The following is a 21,481-nucleotide window of genomic DNA, read 5'->3' on the forward strand; positions in this document are numbered from 1 at the left end:
GGATGGATTGGATTTATAAACTCATGTGCTACATTTACAATCATGGATTGACGGCTGGACTATACTAACTGGATTTCTCTTTTCCCTCTTTTGTTGTTTTCCTTACGCCCTTCTTTTTCTACGACTCGGCTCTTGTTCTATAATCTTGTTCTCACTTTCTTTTGTTCGTTCTGAACAGTGGACTGCCGGGTGCTGTCTTTCGCCTGTTTTAGCTACCGCGGCGCGATGCTTTCTTCTTGATGAACATGGCCATGGTTAAGTTATTTGTTATGATAGACATTGTTCTTGTGTGCTGCTGCTATATACCATAGAGTCCTTTCGTTCGTCCCCCTCGTTCAAGAGCCGTCAAGGAAGTGATGATAGAACTAGATACTTAGATAAAACGCAAATAAGGCATTTTGTCAGTGCCGAGGCTTGAATTGAGTTGCCGAAGATCAACAACACGAAATGCCGACAGGAACAAGAACCGGCGACGTCGCTCTCGTGCTCCGAACGGCAAAACAGACAGCAATCGCTGAAGCTTGGCTTAGGGACAAATCTACTACTCTTACACTGAAAATCGGCAAATAGCTAATTCCATTGGCGATGCTTTGGCCTAAACGAGGTGTCCTTCGCCCAGTCTCAGCGACTACCTGCCTTGTCCATGTGTTCCCAGCGTCGAGACATAATACCCGGTATCTCGCTCGACCGCACTCTACAGATGCGCAAGGAGACACTGCAGCAGACATAGCTGGCAAATTTATGGCCAAGTTCCAAGCCATCGGGCCTCATAAGCGGACGCAGGTCCTGGACGCAAATCAACTACAGCTTCTCTCTCTAACGCTGAACAAGAACCACTTATATCCAAGATATCCTCCGCTATCTTTCCCTCCCTCTCAAGCAGCAAACCAGAGTTCATCAGCGCCAGCTATGGGGACTCCAGTTCCACCAGGCTATCATCTGGTCTATTTTACTCCCCAGTTTTTAGAGGAGCATCTAGGGCCTGATGGGACCGACGTATCATACAACCCAGACCCTCCTTTTACAAGAAGGATGTGGGCTGGCGGAGAGATGATATGGCCGCGGGATAAAGGCGATAAACGGCCAAATCTGCTCAGGGTTGGCCAAATAGTGACCGAGACAACCAAGCTTCTAAGCGCAGAACCAAAGATTATCAAGAAAACCGGAGATGAGATGGTTGTTGTTGGTGTGGAAAAGACCTTTGAGAATGAAAATGGAGTTGCTTTGATAGATAGACGGTAAGTTTCCGGTTGTGGCGCCTACGATCGAGGAGCGTGTGTACTTGGGGCGTGACGGCTAATTGACATACTCCAGCAATTGGGTATTCCGCAAAGCTCTCAAGGCCTCATCTCCAGGGAACACACCCTCGAGGCAGATACCCCCTGAAGCTAACACTTTAAATTCACCGGAATCCCCTATTCCTACAACTTCAACAAACAATGTTTACACTCTTAGCTTGAAACAGTCACCAGTGACCTTATTTCGGTTTTCTGCGCTTACATTCAATCCGCACAAGATACATTACTCAATGCCTTGGGCACAAGACGTTGAAGGGCATAGAAACATAGTGGTCCACGGACCATTGAACTTGATATCCATGCTCGATTTTTGGAGAGAGACACGAAATAGGGATGATAAGGACCCAGAATTAATCATTCCAGAACGCATCAAGTACAGGGCAACACATCCTTTATATGCTGATGAGGAATATCACATAGTTCTTGAAGATACACTGGAGAGCGCAAAAATCAATATATATAATTTTGAGGGCAAAGTCAGCATGAACGCGGAAATCATTGAGTAATGCGTCTTGTTAGCCTTGACTATAGACTTTCACATATGGAGATCAATATGAATATTATTGTATGTGCTGTAGTTCCAACGTCCCTTTTATTTGATGGCCCATCGTTGGTCTTGTTAGTTTGCATGTTCGTATACCTATCGCGAACTGCCAGCACTAACTAACTAAATTTGAACTTCCAACACTCACCTTCAAACGCTGGCAACTGTGGCATAACAATCAACAGGTAATGCCGGCACACCTATACAATTGACCACGATTTAATGCTAATTATTTCTGTTTTGATATTTAGAAATTTACCCGGGCTACCTGTTGTGCACCAATCCCGAAGTTATGCGGGTAGCTCCTCTCACGCCGCTGCTGAGAACGGCCGCCAGGTCGCAATGCACGACCTTCTCAGCCAGACCGACAATAATATCCCAGAAGAGACGATTCAACCTCCCTTCGCTATCCTCACTTGCACCGCAATTTTCTGCGCCCGAACCACGCAGCCTTTCAGCGACCCGTACGCTTCCATTCGGGCCATCGCCTCTTTTCCAAACAATCTCCTCCATCGATGCCTACAAAGATTTCCTTCCCTTCCTTACAGAGTCAAAAGTGACTGCTCATGACCCCGAAACCGGCTATCCTACGCGCGCATATCTAACGATTGGATATGGGCCACTTAGTGAAACTTTTGAGTCAAAAGTTGAGTGTGATGAGACGAAGTGGTTTGTGGGAGCTAGGAGCGGCGATATCGCTCTACAACACAAGCAACCAGGCAGTAACGCTAAGGGGGAGTGCATATTTGAGCATTTGGACACTATTTGGAAATTGGAGCCATTAAAATCGAACTCGAATGGTGGTGAGAGGACCAAAGTCGATTTGACTGTTCGCTTTCAATTCCGGAGCCCTCTGCATGCAGCTATGATGACCGCAGTTGAGAGCCAAATGGCCGGGTTGATGATTGAAGCATTTGAAAAGCGGATGATTGAAGGTGGACGGAGGTGAAACTGAAGGATCTATATACATATATATCTTCGCTTGGGTCGCATGTGGGAGTTTGTTTTTATTTGGGCATTAGACTATTTAGATATCATAGCAACTGGGTGGACATGGGAGTCCAGAGGGTAGAGAAGTATATATCCGTTTTCTAGTGTTAAATAAAAGAACAGGTGTATAATACATGATAGAAAGCATCCAAAGAACTCCATCAATAGCGTGACCCGAACGGCTTCTGTTTCCTACTCGTGTCAAATGATGACTCCGGCCCGGCTTGCTTATAATTCTGAGCAACTTCTTCCCAGTTAATCCTATCCCACCATGCCTCTAGATATCCGGCTTTTCCGCCAATTCCCCAGTCTCTTAGCCATACGTGCTCCCAAGTGTTAACGCAGAGAATGGGGTGAATATCAGCGCCGCCAGGAGCGAGGTATTTCTGTTGTGCGAAGGGTCCCATGGAACCATATGTTCGGGATGCAATTCTTCCAACAGCCTCTATGTTCTCGCCGCCAGTTATTCCGGTAGTCTGAGTGGCCATGTCTACTGGCTGACGTCGGAAATGTGCTTGAGGATATGGGGAGCCGGCAATATAGGTTGCTAGGATCTTCAATTGGGCAGTATCTTTCATCTTCACTAGCCAAACGAATCCAGGTCCGAACATGGCATTGGCAGTCGCAATGAATTCTTCTTTAAGAGATTCGACAGAGGAGCATGATTCAGTGATAGCTTCTTCGAGTTTTCCTGGGATTGGGACGGTTTCAGGTGACTGTATTTTGCAATCGCGTTAGAGTCGAGCTCCAAAATAACAGAAAAAATCGACCAGGTAGAAATGGTAACCCACTAGACAATTGAAATAGAAATGGTTGTTGTGCGCCATGGAGGCGTAGTTGAAGAGGGAAGCCATGCTGGCCTGGCGAGCGTATTTGATCAAAAGGGTTCCTGGTCCGACATTCTCATCCGCAGTACCTTTAAGTCATGATTAGCTTCCACAATCAAAGCTGCCATACCCCATCTATAGCTACGAGTACTAGCCACCAAGTACTAACCTCCGGTGAGCATATTGAGTTTCTGCACGAGGTACGATTGATATTGTACCCATGCAAGGTTGTAACCCTCTGGAGAGAGGACTCCCGGTACGCCATGTTCTTGGAAATGGGTGCCGTGTGTTAATTGAGGGACACGATGGAAAGATCTGCTCTGGACCTGGGGCCGTAGGGTGCACTATATATCCGCATTAGTTAGCAGATGCTCAAGTTTCAATGCAATGCAACCTAGAGGAAAATGGCTGGACAAACCCGGGTTGCAGAGGCCAGCAGACCAGCCTGCTGCCGTATTGACCGTTGGAAAAGCATGACTAGCCGTCCTCCCCCGTAAAGCACTCTCAATTGAAACCAAAGCCGGCGTATCGACGATCGCAACAACAACAACAACCAAAACGCTGCCTTTTCGACCTTTTTTACTTGCCTGACCTTCTTTCCTTTTTGGGAACTTTTTTGAAGAAATGCGCCCGGAATGCGGAAAAACATTTCTCCAAAGTTAGCGCCGGCCGGAGCAAGCTTCAGCCAATCAGAGCGCGAGGAGCACTTGACTTCGCGACAACTCGAGACGTCCAAGCAAGCAAAATAGCAACAGCCAGCGCGAGACGGAGAGCTGCAGGCCAACCATCGACGATGGAGCCGGCGGACATGGAACTCGATGCTCTCCCGTTCTCTGCTGGTCTCCCCCGGGGCCGAGCTCGTTGCGGTCATACGAAGAAAGTTTCAACTTCGCGCCGGCCGGTGTGACCTACTGGCAGGCATACTTGCATAGTCCACTTCTTCAGGGCGCCAGGGGGCGGAGGAAGGGCTCGAAAAGAGTCAACCTCTAGCCGCCCGCCATCAAAAGACCATGGACAGACCCTTGATGAAGATTCTAAAAGGGCCCAATTCTGGCGAGAGTTCAGCTAGGGGCTATAGCCATATAACTCCCGGAACTCCCCTCCTTTATTGTCCTTTTTTGAATTGTTCCTGCTGTTTCCTTCTCACTATATACCCCTTCATTCATGAGCCCTGTCTTTAGAGATCTTCATATATAAGCTGTCTATATCCTTTTAATTATTCTAGTTCTGCTGGTACAGAACTCACTGCCTCGCCGTGTTCATTCTTTATGTTTCCGTTGGCAATATTTAATATATCTTTACCACTCAAAATATCTCATTAAATCTTCGATATTTGAACCCGCTTCTTTGCGATGGTGAAATCACTATTCGTTACGCTCTACCTTTCCTTATTATACTACTGCGGTACAGCTAGCAGTTTAAAATTAGGCTCGGTGCCTGGTCTTTTCCCTCGGGAACAGATATGTGCAAAGTCAGGCTTCGTACAATGTGGAAATCCTAATGTCCCCAAGAACTTCTGCTGTTCAGAAAATTCCGACTGCTTGGTTATAGACAATGCAAGCACAGTTATCTGCTGCCCCAGGGGATCTGACTGCAAGACCATCCGGCCAATTACGTGTGACGTTCAACTGCAAAACGTCGCGGTAGACCCAGGAAGCTCCATCAAAACCACAAAGTTGACGGGAGATCTACCAAAATGCGGGAGCATGTGCTGCCCACATGGATATGCTTGCCAGGATCGGAGCTGTGTGCTCGTTAATGCATCCTCAGAGCCCGTTCGATCTCCGGAGCCCGCCCCGTCAGCCTCGATATCCATTTCTCCAACAACCCCTCCGTCCTCTACATCTAAACCCACATCAACAGAGGCACCAGCGACTTCCCCCGCTGCAGAGCAAAAATGCAATAATTTCCCACCTGGCGCGATCGCGGCGGGCTTCGTTCCAGGAATCGTCTGTGGAATTATTATCAGCGTGATATTCAGTTGCCTAAGGAGAAAGTCAGCCAAAAAATCCCAAGCCTTGCATCCTGACGCCGGAAATTATCGACAAAAGTCCGTGGACGGTACTATGATCTCGATATCAGACCCCATGCCGTCCAGTGCACAAGATTCCTTTAGGACCGACTTCCTACGGCAACAGGCAAGCTACTACGAGTCTGAAAATAACAATAACCGTCGGTCACGCATTCAACGTACAAGTGATCGAGTCAGGAGTCTCTTTGCTCCAAAGTTCTCCGTCATAACGGACCCGCCGCCTCCAGATGTTCCGCCAATGTCAGTGACACCACAGAACAGGGCATTTCCGCAACGATCGTCCAGCACCGAAAGCATCAAGGTGTACAGCCCTGTATACCTGGGAAATGAGAATCGATTGAAGCCTCCAATAGGCTTGACTGCATCCGGAAGACCGCCAACCACCTTCACCGAAATGATGGAGCGGGTTGGGTTTCAAAATGGCCGAGGAAGTCCTTGCTACCCCGTTTCGAGTACGCCGCCACCACCAATCTCGAAATCTTCTACAGGAAGTCCATTAAAGCAAATATAGCTAGGAACTAGTCCCTTTTGATCCTGAGAAGGAGTATTTGGTGAAGCGCAGTTCAAAATTACATAGGTTCCCATATCACGTTATGGGTCTCTGCTGTATATATTCATTTTAATTTTGGTTTATAAACCATGACATATCTAAAGCTCGAGTTAGGAATTTAACAAGTGTTTCTTAGAATCTTATATTAGTTATGTACTATTTACCATACGGGAGCCGTATATATTTGGGTATCCGAATCACAACCTCGATGTCTTAACCAAGTAACATTCTCTTTATCTCCTTAATCAGCCCTAGGACCAACGGAACACCGATTGGTCCTAAAAGTGGAAGATACACAGCTACTTTATGCTCGTCTGGGAAATACACCTGACCAACCATACTTTTCTCAAAAAAGCTGCGTTCAGCTTCCTTTTCAGCAACTCTAGCGTGAGCAAGGGCTGATTCGAAGGCACCTTGGTGTAGCATTTCACAGGTAGATGAAAGGTGGGATAGCGTGTGAGAGACAGAATTTGCGACTGTGACGGGGATGGGTATAGAGGGGAGTGAGAGCGTAAGGCGCGCAAGGGAGCCCATTGTAGATGACGCCGACAAGAGGAGCGATGCGGTATGGATCCGGATCAGGCTTTGAAGACGTAGTGGTAAAGATGGTGGTGAGGTAGGAGTGCCGAGAAGTGTAAGGAGTTGGTGTGAAAACGTGTCCATGGCGGGTTTTAAGGCCTCGCGGGAAAGGTGAGGTGGGTGTTGCAGTTCTGAGACGTTGGATAATGGAGGATTTAGGATGACTACCCCTCCCCACTGAGGGATAAGCCAGCTTGTGGCAGCATTCTCTTTAACCACGAGTGGTGATTGTGCTGGTGATGGAACGTAAAGGATAAAGTTGATGGTTGGCCCACCGCCTATACTTGGATTGAGAGGCCATTCCGCCGCGTTAATGAATCCGCTCAAATCATCCTGCTTAAGGGTCCAAGCAGTTTTACTCTCATCATATTCAGGAGGCGTTGCGGTTGGTGAGAATTTAGCGTAGACTTGCACTTGGGTATCAACCGAGAAATTGCTAATGGGAGAAAACACATTGAGCAGAGGGGATAGATATTCTTTCAAAGCTGGCTCAATGTCCCAAGCTGACGGGGCAGGGCCCGGTGTGAAGAGAGAAAAGCTTAGATGGTAAGTTTCTGCATATTTAAACGATTTCTTCACACGACTAGCAATGGATTCAAGCAATAGTGGCTGTATCGCAGGGCTGAGAACATTCGCCCTCTGGTCCTTGTTGACTGCCCCTTGTGCTGCATGCTTTGAAGACATGGCCGCACTATTGCTCTGCGAGAGGATATACTCCAGTGTAGCCTTCTCCTCATTGAATAACGTACGTAGCTCGTTTGCAATGAACGTTGTAAGAGGTGAATGGGAGGTGGTTTGCGGCTGTCCCTGGCTAGATGGATAAAAAATATCCAATCGCTCGGAGTAAGGGTGTAGATCGGAGGAGATCGCAGTAATATTAGCACGGGGTATAAGCCGTAGGACTAAAGCACGTTCCCCAACAGCTTCGTTGACAGTACCAGTCTCAGTACTTGGGTTTTCCTTGGTTTTCACAAGTCGTAGGCGGAGATGGTGCGCAGAAAAGTCGTTCAGGTCATCAAGAGCATGCTGCGCTGCTTGAACCAACGACTCGGCTTCATGGATGTTCAACCCAGGAGTGTGGACATGTATATGTAACGGAAAAACGGGCCTACAAGACTGTATTACTTGGATATCAATAACTGGTCTCGGTGGATCAAAATATCAAGGGGGGGGTTTGATAGCTAACCTTTCCTGCGGCCCAATTCTCCATCTCATTGAGCGGGAGCTTAGCCCTATAGATAGACGTTGTTTTCCACCACATAGGCAACCCGAGAAGTAGTATGATTAGCCAGAAAGTGAGTACAATGAGGGATCTCCTGCGAACGGTCTCTGGTTTCTCTGGCGGTGCACTGCGATGAACAGCAGATGCAGGTGCCATCTCATCAACCGGGCCCAAACTTGAGCCTGGGCTGCTCGGGGAGTCAGGCCGCGCAGCAGGGGACTTAGCCCGCGTCGAATCTTCCTTGACCATGGTCAGCTCATGTTTGACCAGGCTATTAGCTATCAAGGGGCAGAGAAGGTCGAGATGTTGGAGTTTGGATGGACGACGGAGCTACTGGACTGGCAGTGCTGACTAAGGCATGCCCTCCCTCGCTCGCGACACAAAAAGCGAAGAAATGCCAACGCTGCAGAAGAAGAGAACGGGGGAAAGGGACGCTGACAGACTACGAAGATGTTTAGAGGGCTATATGGCAGATTTTAATATGTATAGTTGTAACAGAAGTCCGGGAGTGAAGGCCTTTGAACTGCTCGCCCGTAGATCTATAACTACGCGGCTTGGCGGGAATAACTATTTGAATATCTGGTCAGTTAGCTAGTTGCGCATCCAAGTTACAGCTCAACAATATTGCGAAAAAAACACAGAAAGGAAACCAGCTGGATCAATTGGACTGGAAACACACCAGCTTAGAATGCAGTGACAATATAACCGCCTTAATCCCGCCTTTTCTCTCTCGCGTGCACTATATCCAGCACTGTGGCCGAAATGTTCGACACCGTTTGCAGTTACCCCCTACCGGCGGATATATTCACCCAGGCCATTCATCCTACAGAGCCAATTGTCTCTGTAGGCCTTTCTTCTGGCCATGTTGAGACCTTCAAGCTACCTGCCGAACATGAGCCTGAGCCAGGGGAGAAGAAGAAAAATGGGCTAGGGCATATCGACACCGTTTGGCAGACAAGGAGACACAAAGGCAGCTGCCGGAGCTTGACATTTGGCATTGATGGAGATATACTCTACTCCGCTGGCACAGATGGCTGGGTAAAGGCCGCGAATTCAGAGACTGGTCGGGTCGTGACCAAATTTGCGGTCCCAATGCCTAGGGATAAGTACGGGGCATGTCCTGGTATATGTGCTATATTTTGTTTATATTGACGATATTTGATTACTAGGTCTCTTCATGATACAGACAGCCCCTGTCTGCTGCATGCACTCTCTCCCCAGACACTCCTTCTTGCAACCGATTCCAGCGCACTTCATATATTTGATCTCCGAAGCCCATCAACAGAAGTATCTGCTCGGCCAGAACAAACGCACTACCCCCATGATGACTACGTATCCTCTCTTACTCCGTTACCGCCATCTGAAATGAGTACCTCAGGGTTCAGTAAGCAGTGGATAACGACGGGAGGGACCACAATTGCAGTCACAGACCTTCGGCGGGGGGTCATGGTCCGCAGTGAGGACCAGGGCGAGGAATTGATCAGTTCGACCTACGTCACCGGTCTGAAAGCTGGAGGTACTAGCAAGGGGGAGAAACTGGTAGTTGGAGGGGGTAGTGGAGTTATAACTCTTTGGGAAAAAGGAGTGTGGGATGACCAGGATGAGAGAATCATCGTGGACAAGTCACCACTCGGCGGTGAGAGTCTAGAGGTCCTTGCTAAAGCTCCCGACGAAGTAAGCAACGGCAAGGTTGTCGTTGCTGGGTTGAGTGATGGACGCCTGAAATTCATTCAATTGGGCAGTAACAGCATCGTTTCTGAGACCAGGCATGACGAAGTTGAAGGTGTCGCGGGTCTGGGGTTCGATGTTTGTGGCAGGATGGTCAGCAGTGGCGGCTCAATAGTCAAGGTGTGGCATGAGGCACCAGAGACAACCGGGAAAGGGAAGGATAACTGGGCGCCATCAAAGAGACACCTGGAGGATAGTGATGATGATGACGACGACTATGATAGTGATAAGGGCTCGGCGGCAGAGAGTGAGGAAGAGGAAAAAGAAGAAAAGAAAAGAAGGAAGCGGAAGAGAGGCAAGGGTAAAGATCGAACTGGTGGCCAGCATGTAATGGCCTTCAAGGACCTCGATTGATTTCCCTGTGACTCGCTCTCCCGCTACTACATAAGTCTGGATATCACTCTACGTGATGTAGAGTTTTGGATACGCTGGTATTTACCCACAGCGTGCTTGACCTTGGATAGAGCCGACGTTGCCCAAATCTACCAGTTGTACAATAACCATAAATGCCAGGATTTTTGTATTCAGGGGCATAGAGGGCTTTAACCGCCATCTCTATCTAGGTGATGAAAGGGGGCTGTGACACCTCTCAGGCAAGTAATTGCGATAGTATAAGCCTACAATACCTCTACCGTAGGTACAAAGCCGTCAATCCCGTGGCTGATTAAATGCTGGGATGTAGACTGACAAATACACGGCATCATGGTTTCCGCTACAGGCGCGCACAACACACAATTTGACCACTCGAACATCTGGCCATATAAATCTCTCGAGCCTCAAAAACACACATAATGAGACCATTCGAATACACTACCCACCCTGCTCATGTTCTTTTCGGTACCGGGACCGTAAAACAGCTGTCTGCGGAAATTGAACGGCTAGGAGTGAACTCTCCACTGCTTCTGTATACCCCTCGGCAAGAAAAGCTAGTGGACGATGTGAGAAGGCAACTCCAGGACAAAGTAGCTGGAGCATTTGACGGTGCTGTAATGCATGTTCCCACGCATGTCACTGAGAAAGCTCTTGCATATGCAAAGGAGCGCGGTGCTGATGGCATTGTGTCCATCGGTGGTGGGAGTGTCATCGGGCTGGGGAAGGCAATCAGCCTCCGGACTGGGCTGCCGCATCTATGCGTTCCAACAACATATTCAGGCAGTGAGATGACCCCAATACTTGGAGAAACGCATGACGGTGTGAAGTCTACCAGGACAGACCCCAAAATCCTCCCGGCAGCAGTCATATATGATGTCGACTTGACAATGTCGATGCCAGCCAGCCTGAGTGCTACAAGCGGCATGAATGCCATTGCCCATGCAGGTAATTAAACCTCACGCTGGGGTTTATTTATTCAAATATCTTTATCTTTGTCTCATAGTCCTTGGTGCTGATTGAACTAGTGGAAGCATTGTATGCTCACAACGGAAACCCAATTGTCAACCTCCTGGCGCGAGAAGGCATAAGAAGCCTCTCTACAGCCTTGCCTGACATTGTGGCTAACCCCCAATCTAAATCTGCACGATCAGACGCCCTCTACGGTGCTTGGTTATGTGGTTCATGCCTGGGAAGTGTTGGAATGGCCTTGCATCACAAACTATGCCATGCACTTGGTGGTAGTTTCAACCTGCCGCATTCGGAGACACACACCGCTGTCCTTCCCCATGCAGTTGCATACAACTCTCCGAACACCCCCGAAGCGATGGCTACGTTGGCAGAGCTGCTCCCTAGTAGCCAAGGTGATGCAATTCGAGGCCTAAATGTTCTAATGCAAAAGCTACGGGTAAAAAGGGGTGCAAGAGAGTTTGGTATGAAGGAAGAAGATATTGACAAGGCTGCAGAGATAGCCATGAAGAATGTCTACTATAACCCCCGTGAAGTGAAAAAGGATGCAATTAGAGAGCTCCTTAGAAGGGTTTGGGCAGGGGAGGAAGCTCGAGCTGATCTATAGTTGTCGATACGAGCGTCGTTTGACTCGACACTGCTATGACCAATACAACACTTATCCATCCAGAGGTCCGGTATAGCCTCTCTTTTTACAACCTAGATGCGATGTCCCTTGGATTTCGCTAGTTTTGTCCACCTCTGGAGCAAGTGACATGTGAAACCGGAAGCCATCTCAACTGAGACTCCAGTAATAATTCCTAGAGAAAATTATGTAATTCCAAAGAAATATCTCTTCCACAGCTTGGGTGTAACTAGGTATATGAGATGGTAAACAGCAAAGCTCAAACCTGGAGAGCGAAAGGGGTGATTTTTAAGCCTCCTTTTTTATAGGCCGTTATCAGATGGCGGGGACGTCACGTGGCGATAAGAGAAACTTTTGTACATTTTTTATCCCACCAAAGGATGGAAAAGAAAAGGTAGAAGAAGAAGAAGAAGAAGAAAAGGAAGATTTCACCTGGCAGCAGAGAAGTGCGAAGATGACGGAAGCGCTGAAGGTTGCGCCAGTCCTATCGACGCCAGACACGCGGATTCTAGAGGAAACCGAACCGACAGCAGTCAACCAACCTATCGGCCAGAATTTATCGGACGAGGAATTCCGCATTACTTACGACATTGAGCGGACGATCAGGGAGATAAAAGAGGGGAAATGGCAGAGGATAGCCCTCCAATTCCCAGATGACATGCTACCTGATGCGCCGCGAGTTTTCCAGCTCTTAAGCCGCGGCCTCAGTTCCCAGGACAATGGTAGCCAGAAGAAAAGACACAACACCAACGGCGTGGAAGGAGATGACAAAGACGTAGAAGACGTGGTCAACTCTATGGACCAGGAGTTGAATCTGGACGAAAAATCTGAAGGTTGCATGCCCAAGCTATATATACTGGCAGACACCTCGTACGGAACCTGCTGTGTGGACGAAGTTGCGGCAGAGCATGTCGACGCAGATGTTGTAGTACATTATGGAAGATCATGCCTCTCACCAACTGCGAGGCTACCTGTGATATATATATTTACGTGTAGGCCGCTCGAGCATAGTGAAGTCATCCAGGCCTTTGAGGAATCATACCCAGACCATGGAGAGAAAGTCGTCATTGCCGCGGACGTAACATATACCGCACATGTTGAGGAGATAGCAAAAATACTCACACAGCAAAAGGGGTATACCAATATTTTTGCGACCCAAGTGGTGCATAACCCTTCCTCGCAGATTCCTAACCGGACGATTCCGCCATCAGTGGAGGCTGGAGAGGAGTCATTAAACGACTGGCAGCTCTTCCATATCTCTGATCCGCCAACCTCTTTGCTTCTAACTCTATCTTCCCGTGTTGCCGCAATCCGGATATACCCAGCTGATTCTGGAGCTAGTGGTAAGTCTGGCTCTGGAAATAAGGCATTACTAGCATCTACTGCGGTTTCTCTTCGTCGTCGATATGCCATCCTGACGTCCCTCAATACCGCACCGATATTTGGCATTCTTGTGAATACCCTCAGTGTGAAGAACTACCTCCACATCGTGCAGCATGTTCAGAGGCTCATTGCGGCAGCAGGGAAGAAGAGCTACCTCTTTGTTGTTGGGAAGCTCAATGTGGCAAAAGTAGCCAATTTCAGCGAGATAGAAGGATGGGTCATCATTGGATGCTGGGAAAGCTCGCTTGTGGATAGCAGAGAGTTTTGGAGGCCGGTCATTACGCCATATGAGCTGGAACTCGCACTTCAAAGTGACAGTGAGCGGATATGGACCGGAGCGTGGAGCAGTGACTACCAGTCCCTACTCAACTTCGAGCAGAGTGCTGCCCCAAAACAGAAAACAGGCAGTCCTATCTCATCTCCGGCGAAGGCTGAAACTGAGGCTGAAACAGATACACTCAATCATGAAGGAGAGAATGAAGACGAAACTTTTTCTGAGCCAGAGTCAGCTCCCCCTGATTTCGATTTCCGAACGGGCCGATACGTTTCAACCTCGAATTCCCGACCCATGCAGGCGTATTCAGGCTCTTCACATTCGGCTGCCTTGCCCAACGCTGCTCATGAGCAGCAAGCTGCTGCTGGTGCTTCGAGATCTCTCACAAAACGATTCAACTCAGACGTTGCCACCATCGGCGGCGTTGTCTCCCCTGGTGCAGAGTTTTTAAAGTCCAACAGATCATGGAGAGGGCTGGGTAGTGATTTTGTCGTTGAATATGAGGAAGAGAACAGCGAGGACGGTGGTCCCAGGGGGAGTGCCGTTGTTGAAGGCCTCTCGGGAATTGCTCGAGGGTATAGAATTGGCGACAATCAAGAACGGCGGTAGTTAGCATTAGACAGGATATATTTGGCCAAGAGAGATATCCCCCCCCCCTATTTTCTTCCGGTGGCTTTCCTTCCGCCTCCAACACCCATGCCTCTCTTTTCTGTAGGTATACTCCGTACTGCGGGAGTCTGCATCTCGCCGCGTTCCGCCCTGTGGCCAGACAGCCAGTGTCAATTAAAACTAGTTAATGACCACGGCTCTCTTCGTAGTAGTTGACCAGTTAACTAGTTAACTAGTTGGTTGAACCCGCAAGGCCGCGCAGCCTCAGCACGCAGCAACCCACTCCCAGGACCGCGATGCCAGGGACTCCCCGTACGCCCCCTGTCCCGGACTATTAAAACGCTAAGCGCATAAATAATAAAACTGCTCCGTCTTTGCTCAACAAAAGCGCTCGACAAGGCCCTTTCCCCTTCGCCTTCACTGCGCTGTGTCTATCCACGTGACACTTTTCTCTTAAGAGGCGGCGAGAAAACATCGACAGCCGCCAGCGAAGGCAACAAACATCGCCAGCGCGACGAAGCGACAGCAAGCCCATCGCCAGCGGACCCGTCAGCTCGCTACACTGGACCAGGGAGTCGGGGGTGGTGCTGCCCTGCGATGTGAATTGCCTCCGGGCCCGCGGTGGACTGACTGACTGACTGACTGGACTGACCGACCGACGGACCTGCTCGCAGGCTCTGCCTCAGGCCCGGCCTGGAAAAGGAGGAAGACATAATCTCCCCAGCTCGCCGTCGATGTGTCAACGCGACCATCCAGCCATACGAACGCACGCCTCACTTCTGCCCAGCAGCAGCCCTCCGCCGTCTCCTTCTTATGATGCCCAGCTACTTCTCGTCTTCCCGCCGCCGTCTTACCAGATCGAATTCTCAGTGCTACTGATTCCAGGATGGCCTGTATCTTCGGCCCCGGTGGATCCTCGCCTAACGAGATGAGCCCAAGGATGCCGGCTGCTACATCCCCAGATCTCATATTCAGCGAAGGCGAAGAAGGAGAGCAGCGGCCGATGGCGAGGCACTCGCAGCTCTCTACATTCGAACGCGTTCTCTCGACCCATCCGCCCATCCTCGAATCGTTCCTCCTGCAGACCCCAACTGAATCTATCCTTCAACTCTACCACACCTCCTCATATCTCCGGTCTTTCCTCAAATCATATCCGACAGCATGGCAGTATCTCTCATTCCGACTCCTTTTGCCTTCCAGCACGCAGGTTCGCCCGCTGGTTGGAGCCACAGACTCGCAGGGAAACCAGCGCCAGTCCCGACCCTACGCACTTGACCAATTACTACTTCACGTCATCGTACCCTTTAGCCCTTCTCTTCGCAGTCTAGACCTGGATAACACTGCTGTATCGGGTCAGAACCTCATTTCGATCGTCCTCAGCGCACGCAGGGATACACTCGAGCACATCTCTGTCCGGGGATGCAAAAATGTGTCTCTGAAATATCATATCATTCCTTACTTGACCATGTTCGGGCTTCAATATGACACAGAAACTACAAATCCGCTCGGCCCTTCGTCAAAAGTGAAACGTCTTGCTATCAAAAGCCTCTACACCTACCGGTGTCGCCACCATAGGAGACGCCCGTACCTAACCTCGTCTCTGCTTAGAAGAGACTCGGACTCAGAACCAACGCATGAGCTCGTCAATCTTTGCCATAAGCTTGGTATATGGACTGATACCGCTTGGTGTACTACTCCAGCTGGGCGTTGTTTCCGAAGACGGGGTTATGTGGCCATGAGGGTACCACAAGGCAGTCCTGAAGTGTGGGTTGTGTTCGACCGGCTATGGAGGTCCAAAAACTGGATTGGCGCATCCGGTGACAGTAATGAGCCTCCGAAACGAGACGGCCGCCTATGGGAACATGATGAAACTGGCCATTCTGGCGAACCTCTGGGGACTCCTGGTGCCCAGAAATACGGAGAGGGAAAGACAGTCCCAACTCACCTGCGCAGTAGTCACAAACGATTCGTGGACGACATAAAGTGTGATGCTTGTCTTGAAAAGATACATGAGAGATGTGAGCAATGCAGCGTCTTGATGCATTGTGTTGGATGCCGGAAAACCCTCTGTTACAGTTGTGCATATGATACACCCTACCCAAGGAGAAAGACAGCATCTGTTGGTGAATCGGCAGGAGAGACATTCTGGTGGGCTCCAGGAGCCACCATATCCCCATGTGCGATGCAGGAGCCTTATCAGCAAGCCGTTGGTCCCAATACGGTCAACAACCAGAATGGAATGGCCAACTCTCCCGTTTACCCAAACCTGAAGCTACACTGGTGCTGCACTGAACCCATGTTCACTGGTGGTGGTGGAATAACGCTTGGAGTCGCTGGTCGTGAAGTTGACAGGGTACGGGCGGCTCCTCTTCCCCGTGGGCAAGGGTGGGAAGATCCGGAGTACTCATCGAATGAATGGAGCAAAAATTTCCCAAAGTATGCATATGGAGACCCGAAGAAGCCCGACTACACTCTTGCCGAAGGTCACACTGAGATGATGCGTTGGCTCCTAGGCCCATCAAGTTGTCAAGTTTCAAGCTGCCCGCGCAATTTGTGTCAGGACTGTTTTGATTCCCCCCAATGGAAGGTCCATTGTAAGAGTTGTTCAAAGCCCTTGTGCATGGAACACGATTTACGGGGGTTGCGTCTTCGAATATGTGGTTATCGAGACCTTCTGCTTGAAAAACTTGCTATTGGGGATGGACGGACACCTGCCTCGTCCGCTGCTTCGGCAACTTCTCCTGCCAGGCCTGCCTTGTCTACCTCGGCCTCGTATGCGCCTTTGAGACTTGCTCCCCCTGAACAGAGCCATGGCGGCGCTTCAAGCAGCAGTAACCCTCTACCAAATGAAACAAACTCTTCAATTCCAGCGACGGCAGCTATGAATGCCACTGACAATCAAAATGCCGACCCTGCCTCTTCCTCGACTTCTAACAATCATACCCGTTCTTCTACGCCCGCCTCTGTTTACTTTGAAGCAGCACCACAGTCGCGTAAATGGCTTGGCTGCCAGTCGTTCTTCTGCCCACAGTTCCGAGCTGCCGGAGATCACCGTCAGCGTTGTACAAGCGTACTGAGCGAATGTACATCTTGCTCTGTCCACGTTTGCCAAGATTGCGTCGACGAGAATCCGCCATGCACTTGCTCGTATTGTGATTTGAACTACCTCTGTCCAAATTGTTATGTGACCAAGGAGCAGGATGGCACTTGTCGCCGACTTGAGGAGGAACGTGCAAGACGAGATGAGAAACAGAAACGCGACCTGGAGATGTTTGAAGTTGCTCTCGAACGCAACCTTGCAAACGAAGTTGCCGGGTATGCTGGGCAGTTTTTCAGTCAAGTATACCATACCGGGGAGCCTGTTCACATGTCTGAGCAGCCGACGGAGAACGTTGGTGAAGCGCTTCCGCTAACTCAACTGGACGGGGCCACCAATAGTCACCCTCCAGCCCAGCCAGGTGCTTCCCAGCATACTGCCACTTATGATGACGATGACAACGGTCCAGCCGGTAGTGGGTCAGAACATACTGAAATTCTGGGTGATGATGCTTAATATTGTGCCACTTCACTCTCGACTTCAACTTCTCATCACGTCTCGTGGTACAGCAAACCATTCGCAGCATTGCCATATATCATATCCTATCACATCCTATCCATTTACCGATTTTAGCCATCTTCTCAGATCTTGCAGCAACTAATTGCCTTCGTCATCAATGACCGCCCGAGGTACTAGCACTTTCTTTTTCATTTCATTTGTTATGCCAAGTTGCTTTCTACTTTTTCCCTAACGACTCTCTGTGTCTGTCTTTCACCTCCTTGCAAAGTGGGTTATTTCTTTTATTCGGCGAAAGGAAACATATTTTCGAGTTTAAGGGGAACCGGGGCTTCTAGCAGGCATTTAGCGATATGGTGTTCTCATTCCTCATTTCAGTCCTGTTACTGTTGTCCTACAATTCCTGACTATCGATGTTCTTTCAAACCCGTGGATGTTTTATTATCTTCTAGTAAAGTATACTATTTGTCGATATATATAGTTATATTTTTTTCTTTCCCTATTCATTTCACGGAGCATTACTGGTGTTTAACATTTTCTTTCCTTTTCTTTCTTTCGGTTAAAATTGTAGAGAGCTATCACTGTTCGGCTTGTTCCTTTTTTAATGGAAGGCTCGGGAATAAATAGCATTATTTCTGAATGAGAGCAAGAATGTCCAGCATTTCTATATATCTCAATATGCAACAACAATAGTCGACAAATCTGGTTTTTCTTTCGTCATACTTCTTGGGGCTGGAGGAAAGCAAATATCCAGGTTGAAACTAAGCAGAGTATTTCCTTCCCTGGTGAGCAGCTATATTATCCATGCCCGTCACTATATCCTCCTGTCCAGCCTTTTAAAAAGAGAAATAAAGTAGAACCATAACCAACAATAATAACATCGAAAACAAGATGGGAAGATGCAGCAAGTTAACTCCGTTCATATTCGGGTAAAGTCGAATCATCTCTCTTTCCTGCACCATCATATGAACGTCGAGAGGTACCTGTATGGTCGCGACAGAAAACAGGCGGTGGAGTGGCAATAGGGGAAGGCGGAATTATCGAAGATGAATCTGTTTCTGTCGTTCCAGTATAATTAGTGGGGATAGATATCGACATCGATCGCTGGGAGTGGGCTCGAGACGAGCAATAAGAAGAATACGGCGGCGGAGGCGTTTCTCCAGTAGCCGTAGACGTATTTCCTATGCTAGTAGGGAAAGAAATCTGCGATGATGCGTCGGATGAATCGTCTTCTGTGGCATTATCGGCATTATTACTAGGGGATCGACGGTCGTATATGTTCTGGTTCTTTTCATCTCGAGGGTGATCACGTTCACATAAAGAGCGACGACCTGAGATGGCTAGGGTCTTTTCCTGTATACTGATAGGACGCGCTGTGTATCTCGGAAGGGGCTGGCTCGAGTGGTACGGGTCATTTTCATCAACGAATGGTTGATACCGGTTGTAACTGGAAGGGTGCGAGGGCTGGGACGACTGGTTGTCCGGGTGGGGTTGAGAAGAATAATCTGATTCCTTTTCCTCCTTTCTACTATGCGAGGGAAAACATGAACACAAGCTGGCGAAAAAGGCGGCCATTTGGAATGATGTTCCGCGCGAGGCTGTGGGCAAAACGGGGCAGTTAACGAGCGTCGTCAGCGTTTAGAGAACTCCGGTAGGGAGGGAGAACAGTTGGAAGCGTGGAAGGGCGTGCAATGCCCTCAAACCCCAGACTAGGGCTGGTTCACCACGAAAACTAAGCCCCTGGGTGACGGCAGTAGGGCATCTCGGCTGGCAGAGGGGAGAAGATGACAAGTGTGAGAGAAAGTAGTTGGTTTGTTCCTGGGAGAAACTGCGGAGGGCTGCGGCTGAGTCACGTGGATGCTGCGGCTCAGCGGGATAGCCCGTAATGTATTACACGTTACTGTACTGTAAATATGAAATTGGCCAATAATAGCTCGGTAATCAGTCGGCAGTTACACAGTCTCACTAACATCCGATTGGCTGAACCATGCATTATGGACTATTAATAATCCGATATCGATCTTATCGCAAAAAGTCAAAATTATTTCGAGATTTCTTTTGTGGCAGTTCAGCAAGTTATTATCATTCTTCTTGATACCAACACAACATTCTCGCAAAGAGACTGAGTGCATAAATATATAATGACGGAACAAACTACCTCAGCATACGCAGACTGCAAGGACTATGTGGCGGTTGCCCAGCTTGTCGAGCCTGTGCCCGTCCCAGCGCATCGGTCTCACGACCCCGCCAACAATCAGAAACGAACAGATCCATTTCAGTTCGGCTCACGCTTCCTCGAAGAAGGCGATGATGTCTTTGAATTCAACGCCTGGGATCATGTAGAGGCTGATCCAGAGTACTACGAATATGCCGAATTACAATATGCAAGACAGCGAGCCTCTCCAGTTTCCGACTTTGACCGCCAGCGGTTTAATTCCCAACCGGCAAAGTGGTGGAACCTATTCTACAAAAACAATACCGGGAACTTCTTCAAGAATCGCAAGTGGCTGAAACAGGAATTCCCAATCCTAGGAGAAGTGACGGCGGCAGATGCAGGCCCAAAGGTTGTTCTTGAGGTCGGAGCCGGTGCGGGCAACACAGCTTTCCCTGTATTATCGAATAATGAAAACAAACAACTAATGGTCCACGCCTGCGACTACTCTAAAACTGCCGTGGAGGTTATGCGAAAGAGTGAAAATTATAATGAGAAAAATATGCGAGCGGATGTTTGGGATGTTACGGCAACAGGTGAAGATTCACTTCCACCAGGCCTAGGAAAGGAGTCTGTGGATGTTGTCGTGATGGTTTTCATTTTTTCTGCGCTCGCTCCAGAAGAATGGAATAACGCAGTATCGAATATATACCAGGTTTTGAAGCCTGGAGGCTATGTGCTTTTCCGTGACTATGGAAAAGGTGACCTTGCACAGGTGCGGTTTAAAAAGGGACGGTGGATGGGAGAGAACTTTTATGTTCGAGGGGATGGCACGAGAGTATATTTCTTTGAAAAAGAGGAAGTATCCCATATATGGGGCAAATGGACCCCCCAGGGAGGCATACCTGAGTTCAAAAAGGATGACGAAAGCACAACAGCCGACGAACAAAGCTCGCCTGATTCTGGATTTGAAATTCTTAACATGGACCTTGATCGCCGATTGATTGTCAATCGTCAACGAAAGCTGAAGATGCATCGATGCTGGCTACAAGGGCGGTTCAGAAAACGAATGCCGCCCCAGGCTTCAATGGAAGTCCCTTCAACGCTCGACCAGCCAAGTGAATTCAAAAATTAAAACTCTCGACAGAAGAGGCATACTATGTTTAGCACCCATTTTGTCTCTGGTCTGTTCCCTCCCGGGGATCATTGCGCCTCCGCAAGGGCATTCTGCATCGTTAACGAGCACGCCATTGCAAGGACCCGTGCGATCAGGTTGATGCTGAAAATACGATGGCGGTTAGACCGTTCGATGCTACAGTCCTCCGTGCATATGCAGGCTCTCCTTTCGCTCCACACTAGGTTGACTTCTACCTCGCTGTGCCTTGGAAGTCCCGCTGTCTAATAAATACTCACGCCACACAGACCCCGGCCATTTCAACGTCTCAACTTTCCTGATAGAATAGACCCCGCGATACCATATACATAGAAATGCGGAGCAATCGAACGCAGTCTTGCCCGATCAATAACTTCAATTGGTAATAGGTAGTTAACTCTTCAGCTTTGCAACATAATTGTATGCCTTTCAAATTAAACATACGGACTCTTGATGCACCAGCCAATCGCCACTCTGCAGAGCGAAAGCTTGGGTGACATCCAATCTCCACCGAGCCAATACTACCGAGTGCAACCTCTCCCCATCCCGCGCAGATTTGCCCTTATTTCATGGCGTTGGGTCTCTCCCGCTCCTGAAATTATATGGTAGTGGCCAGCGTGCTTT

General features: G+C 49.0%; 10 protein-coding genes across 10 annotated transcripts; 7 read left to right on the forward strand and 3 right to left on the reverse strand.

Annotated features, from left to right (window-relative positions):
• Nucleotides 1-585: 585 nt before the first annotated feature.
• On the forward strand, nucleotides 586-1,804 carry ARB_01387 (uncharacterized protein; the record flags this gene model as incomplete). Its single annotated transcript, XM_003012382.1, has 2 exons — nucleotides 586-1,238; nucleotides 1,315-1,804. 2 exons carry the CDS (start codon nucleotides 586-588, stop codon nucleotides 1,802-1,804), a joined length of 1,143 nt encoding a protein of 380 aa, XP_003012428.1.
• A 1,189-nt stretch (nucleotides 1,805-2,993) lies between these two features.
• Nucleotides 2,994-3,686, reverse strand: ARB_01388 (uncharacterized protein; the record flags this gene model as incomplete). The annotated part of the gene is made up of 2 exons (XM_003012383.1): nucleotides 2,994-3,548; nucleotides 3,624-3,686. The coding sequence occupies 2 exons, from the start codon at nucleotides 3,684-3,686 to the stop codon at nucleotides 2,994-2,996; spliced, it is 618 nt and encodes a 205-aa protein (XP_003012429.1).
• A 1,679-nt stretch (nucleotides 3,687-5,365) lies between these two features.
• ARB_01389 (uncharacterized protein) lies at nucleotides 5,366-6,202 on the forward strand (the record flags this gene model as incomplete). The annotated part of the gene is made up of 1 exon (XM_003012384.1): nucleotides 5,366-6,202. The coding sequence occupies one exon, from the start codon at nucleotides 5,366-5,368 to the stop codon at nucleotides 6,200-6,202; it is 837 nt and encodes a 278-aa protein (XP_003012430.1).
• Nucleotides 6,203-6,454: 252 nt separating this feature from the next.
• On the reverse strand, nucleotides 6,455-8,291 carry ARB_01390 (uncharacterized protein; the record flags this gene model as incomplete). The annotated part of the gene is made up of 2 exons (XM_003012385.1): nucleotides 6,455-7,846; nucleotides 8,007-8,291. The coding sequence occupies 2 exons, from the start codon at nucleotides 8,289-8,291 to the stop codon at nucleotides 6,455-6,457; spliced, it is 1,677 nt and encodes a 558-aa protein (XP_003012431.1).
• Nucleotides 8,292-8,804: 513 nt separating this feature from the next.
• On the forward strand, nucleotides 8,805-10,124 carry ARB_01391 (uncharacterized protein; the record flags this gene model as incomplete). The annotated part of the gene is made up of 2 exons (XM_003012386.1): nucleotides 8,805-9,148; nucleotides 9,212-10,124. The coding sequence occupies 2 exons, from the start codon at nucleotides 8,805-8,807 to the stop codon at nucleotides 10,122-10,124; spliced, it is 1,257 nt and encodes a 418-aa protein (XP_003012432.1).
• Nucleotides 10,125-10,561: 437 nt separating this feature from the next.
• On the forward strand, nucleotides 10,562-11,715 carry ARB_01392 (uncharacterized protein; the record flags this gene model as incomplete). The annotated part of the gene is made up of 2 exons (XM_003012387.1): nucleotides 10,562-11,087; nucleotides 11,168-11,715. The coding sequence occupies 2 exons, from the start codon at nucleotides 10,562-10,564 to the stop codon at nucleotides 11,713-11,715; spliced, it is 1,074 nt and encodes a 357-aa protein (XP_003012433.1).
• Nucleotides 11,716-12,052: 337 nt separating this feature from the next.
• On the forward strand, nucleotides 12,053-13,999 carry ARB_01393 (uncharacterized protein; the record flags this gene model as incomplete). The annotated part of the gene is made up of 1 exon (XM_003012388.1): nucleotides 12,053-13,999. One exon carries the CDS (start codon nucleotides 12,053-12,055, stop codon nucleotides 13,997-13,999), a length of 1,947 nt encoding a protein of 648 aa, XP_003012434.1.
• Nucleotides 14,000-14,885: 886 nt separating this feature from the next.
• Nucleotides 14,886-17,552, forward strand: ARB_01394 (uncharacterized protein; the record flags this gene model as incomplete). The annotated part of the gene is made up of 1 exon (XM_003012389.1): nucleotides 14,886-17,552. The coding sequence occupies one exon, from the start codon at nucleotides 14,886-14,888 to the stop codon at nucleotides 17,550-17,552; it is 2,667 nt and encodes an 888-aa protein (XP_003012435.1).
• Nucleotides 17,553-18,461: 909 nt separating this feature from the next.
• ARB_01395 (uncharacterized protein) lies at nucleotides 18,462-19,127 on the reverse strand (the record flags this gene model as incomplete). The annotated part of the gene is made up of 1 exon (XM_003012390.1): nucleotides 18,462-19,127. One exon carries the CDS (start codon nucleotides 19,125-19,127, stop codon nucleotides 18,462-18,464), a length of 666 nt encoding a protein of 221 aa, XP_003012436.1.
• Nucleotides 19,128-19,693: 566 nt separating this feature from the next.
• Nucleotides 19,694-20,839, forward strand: ARB_01396 (uncharacterized protein; the record flags this gene model as incomplete). Its single annotated transcript, XM_003012391.1, has 1 exon — nucleotides 19,694-20,839. One exon carries the CDS (start codon nucleotides 19,694-19,696, stop codon nucleotides 20,837-20,839), a length of 1,146 nt encoding a protein of 381 aa, XP_003012437.1.
• Between the last annotated feature and the right edge of the window lie 642 nt (nucleotides 20,840-21,481).

The sequence above is a fragment of the Trichophyton benhamiae genome (assembly GCF_000151125.1).
Source record: "Trichophyton benhamiae CBS 112371 chromosome Unknown Abenha-G-c-208f01.r1, whole genome shotgun sequence".
NCBI lineage: Eukaryota > Fungi > Ascomycota > Eurotiomycetes > Onygenales > Arthrodermataceae > Trichophyton > Trichophyton benhamiae.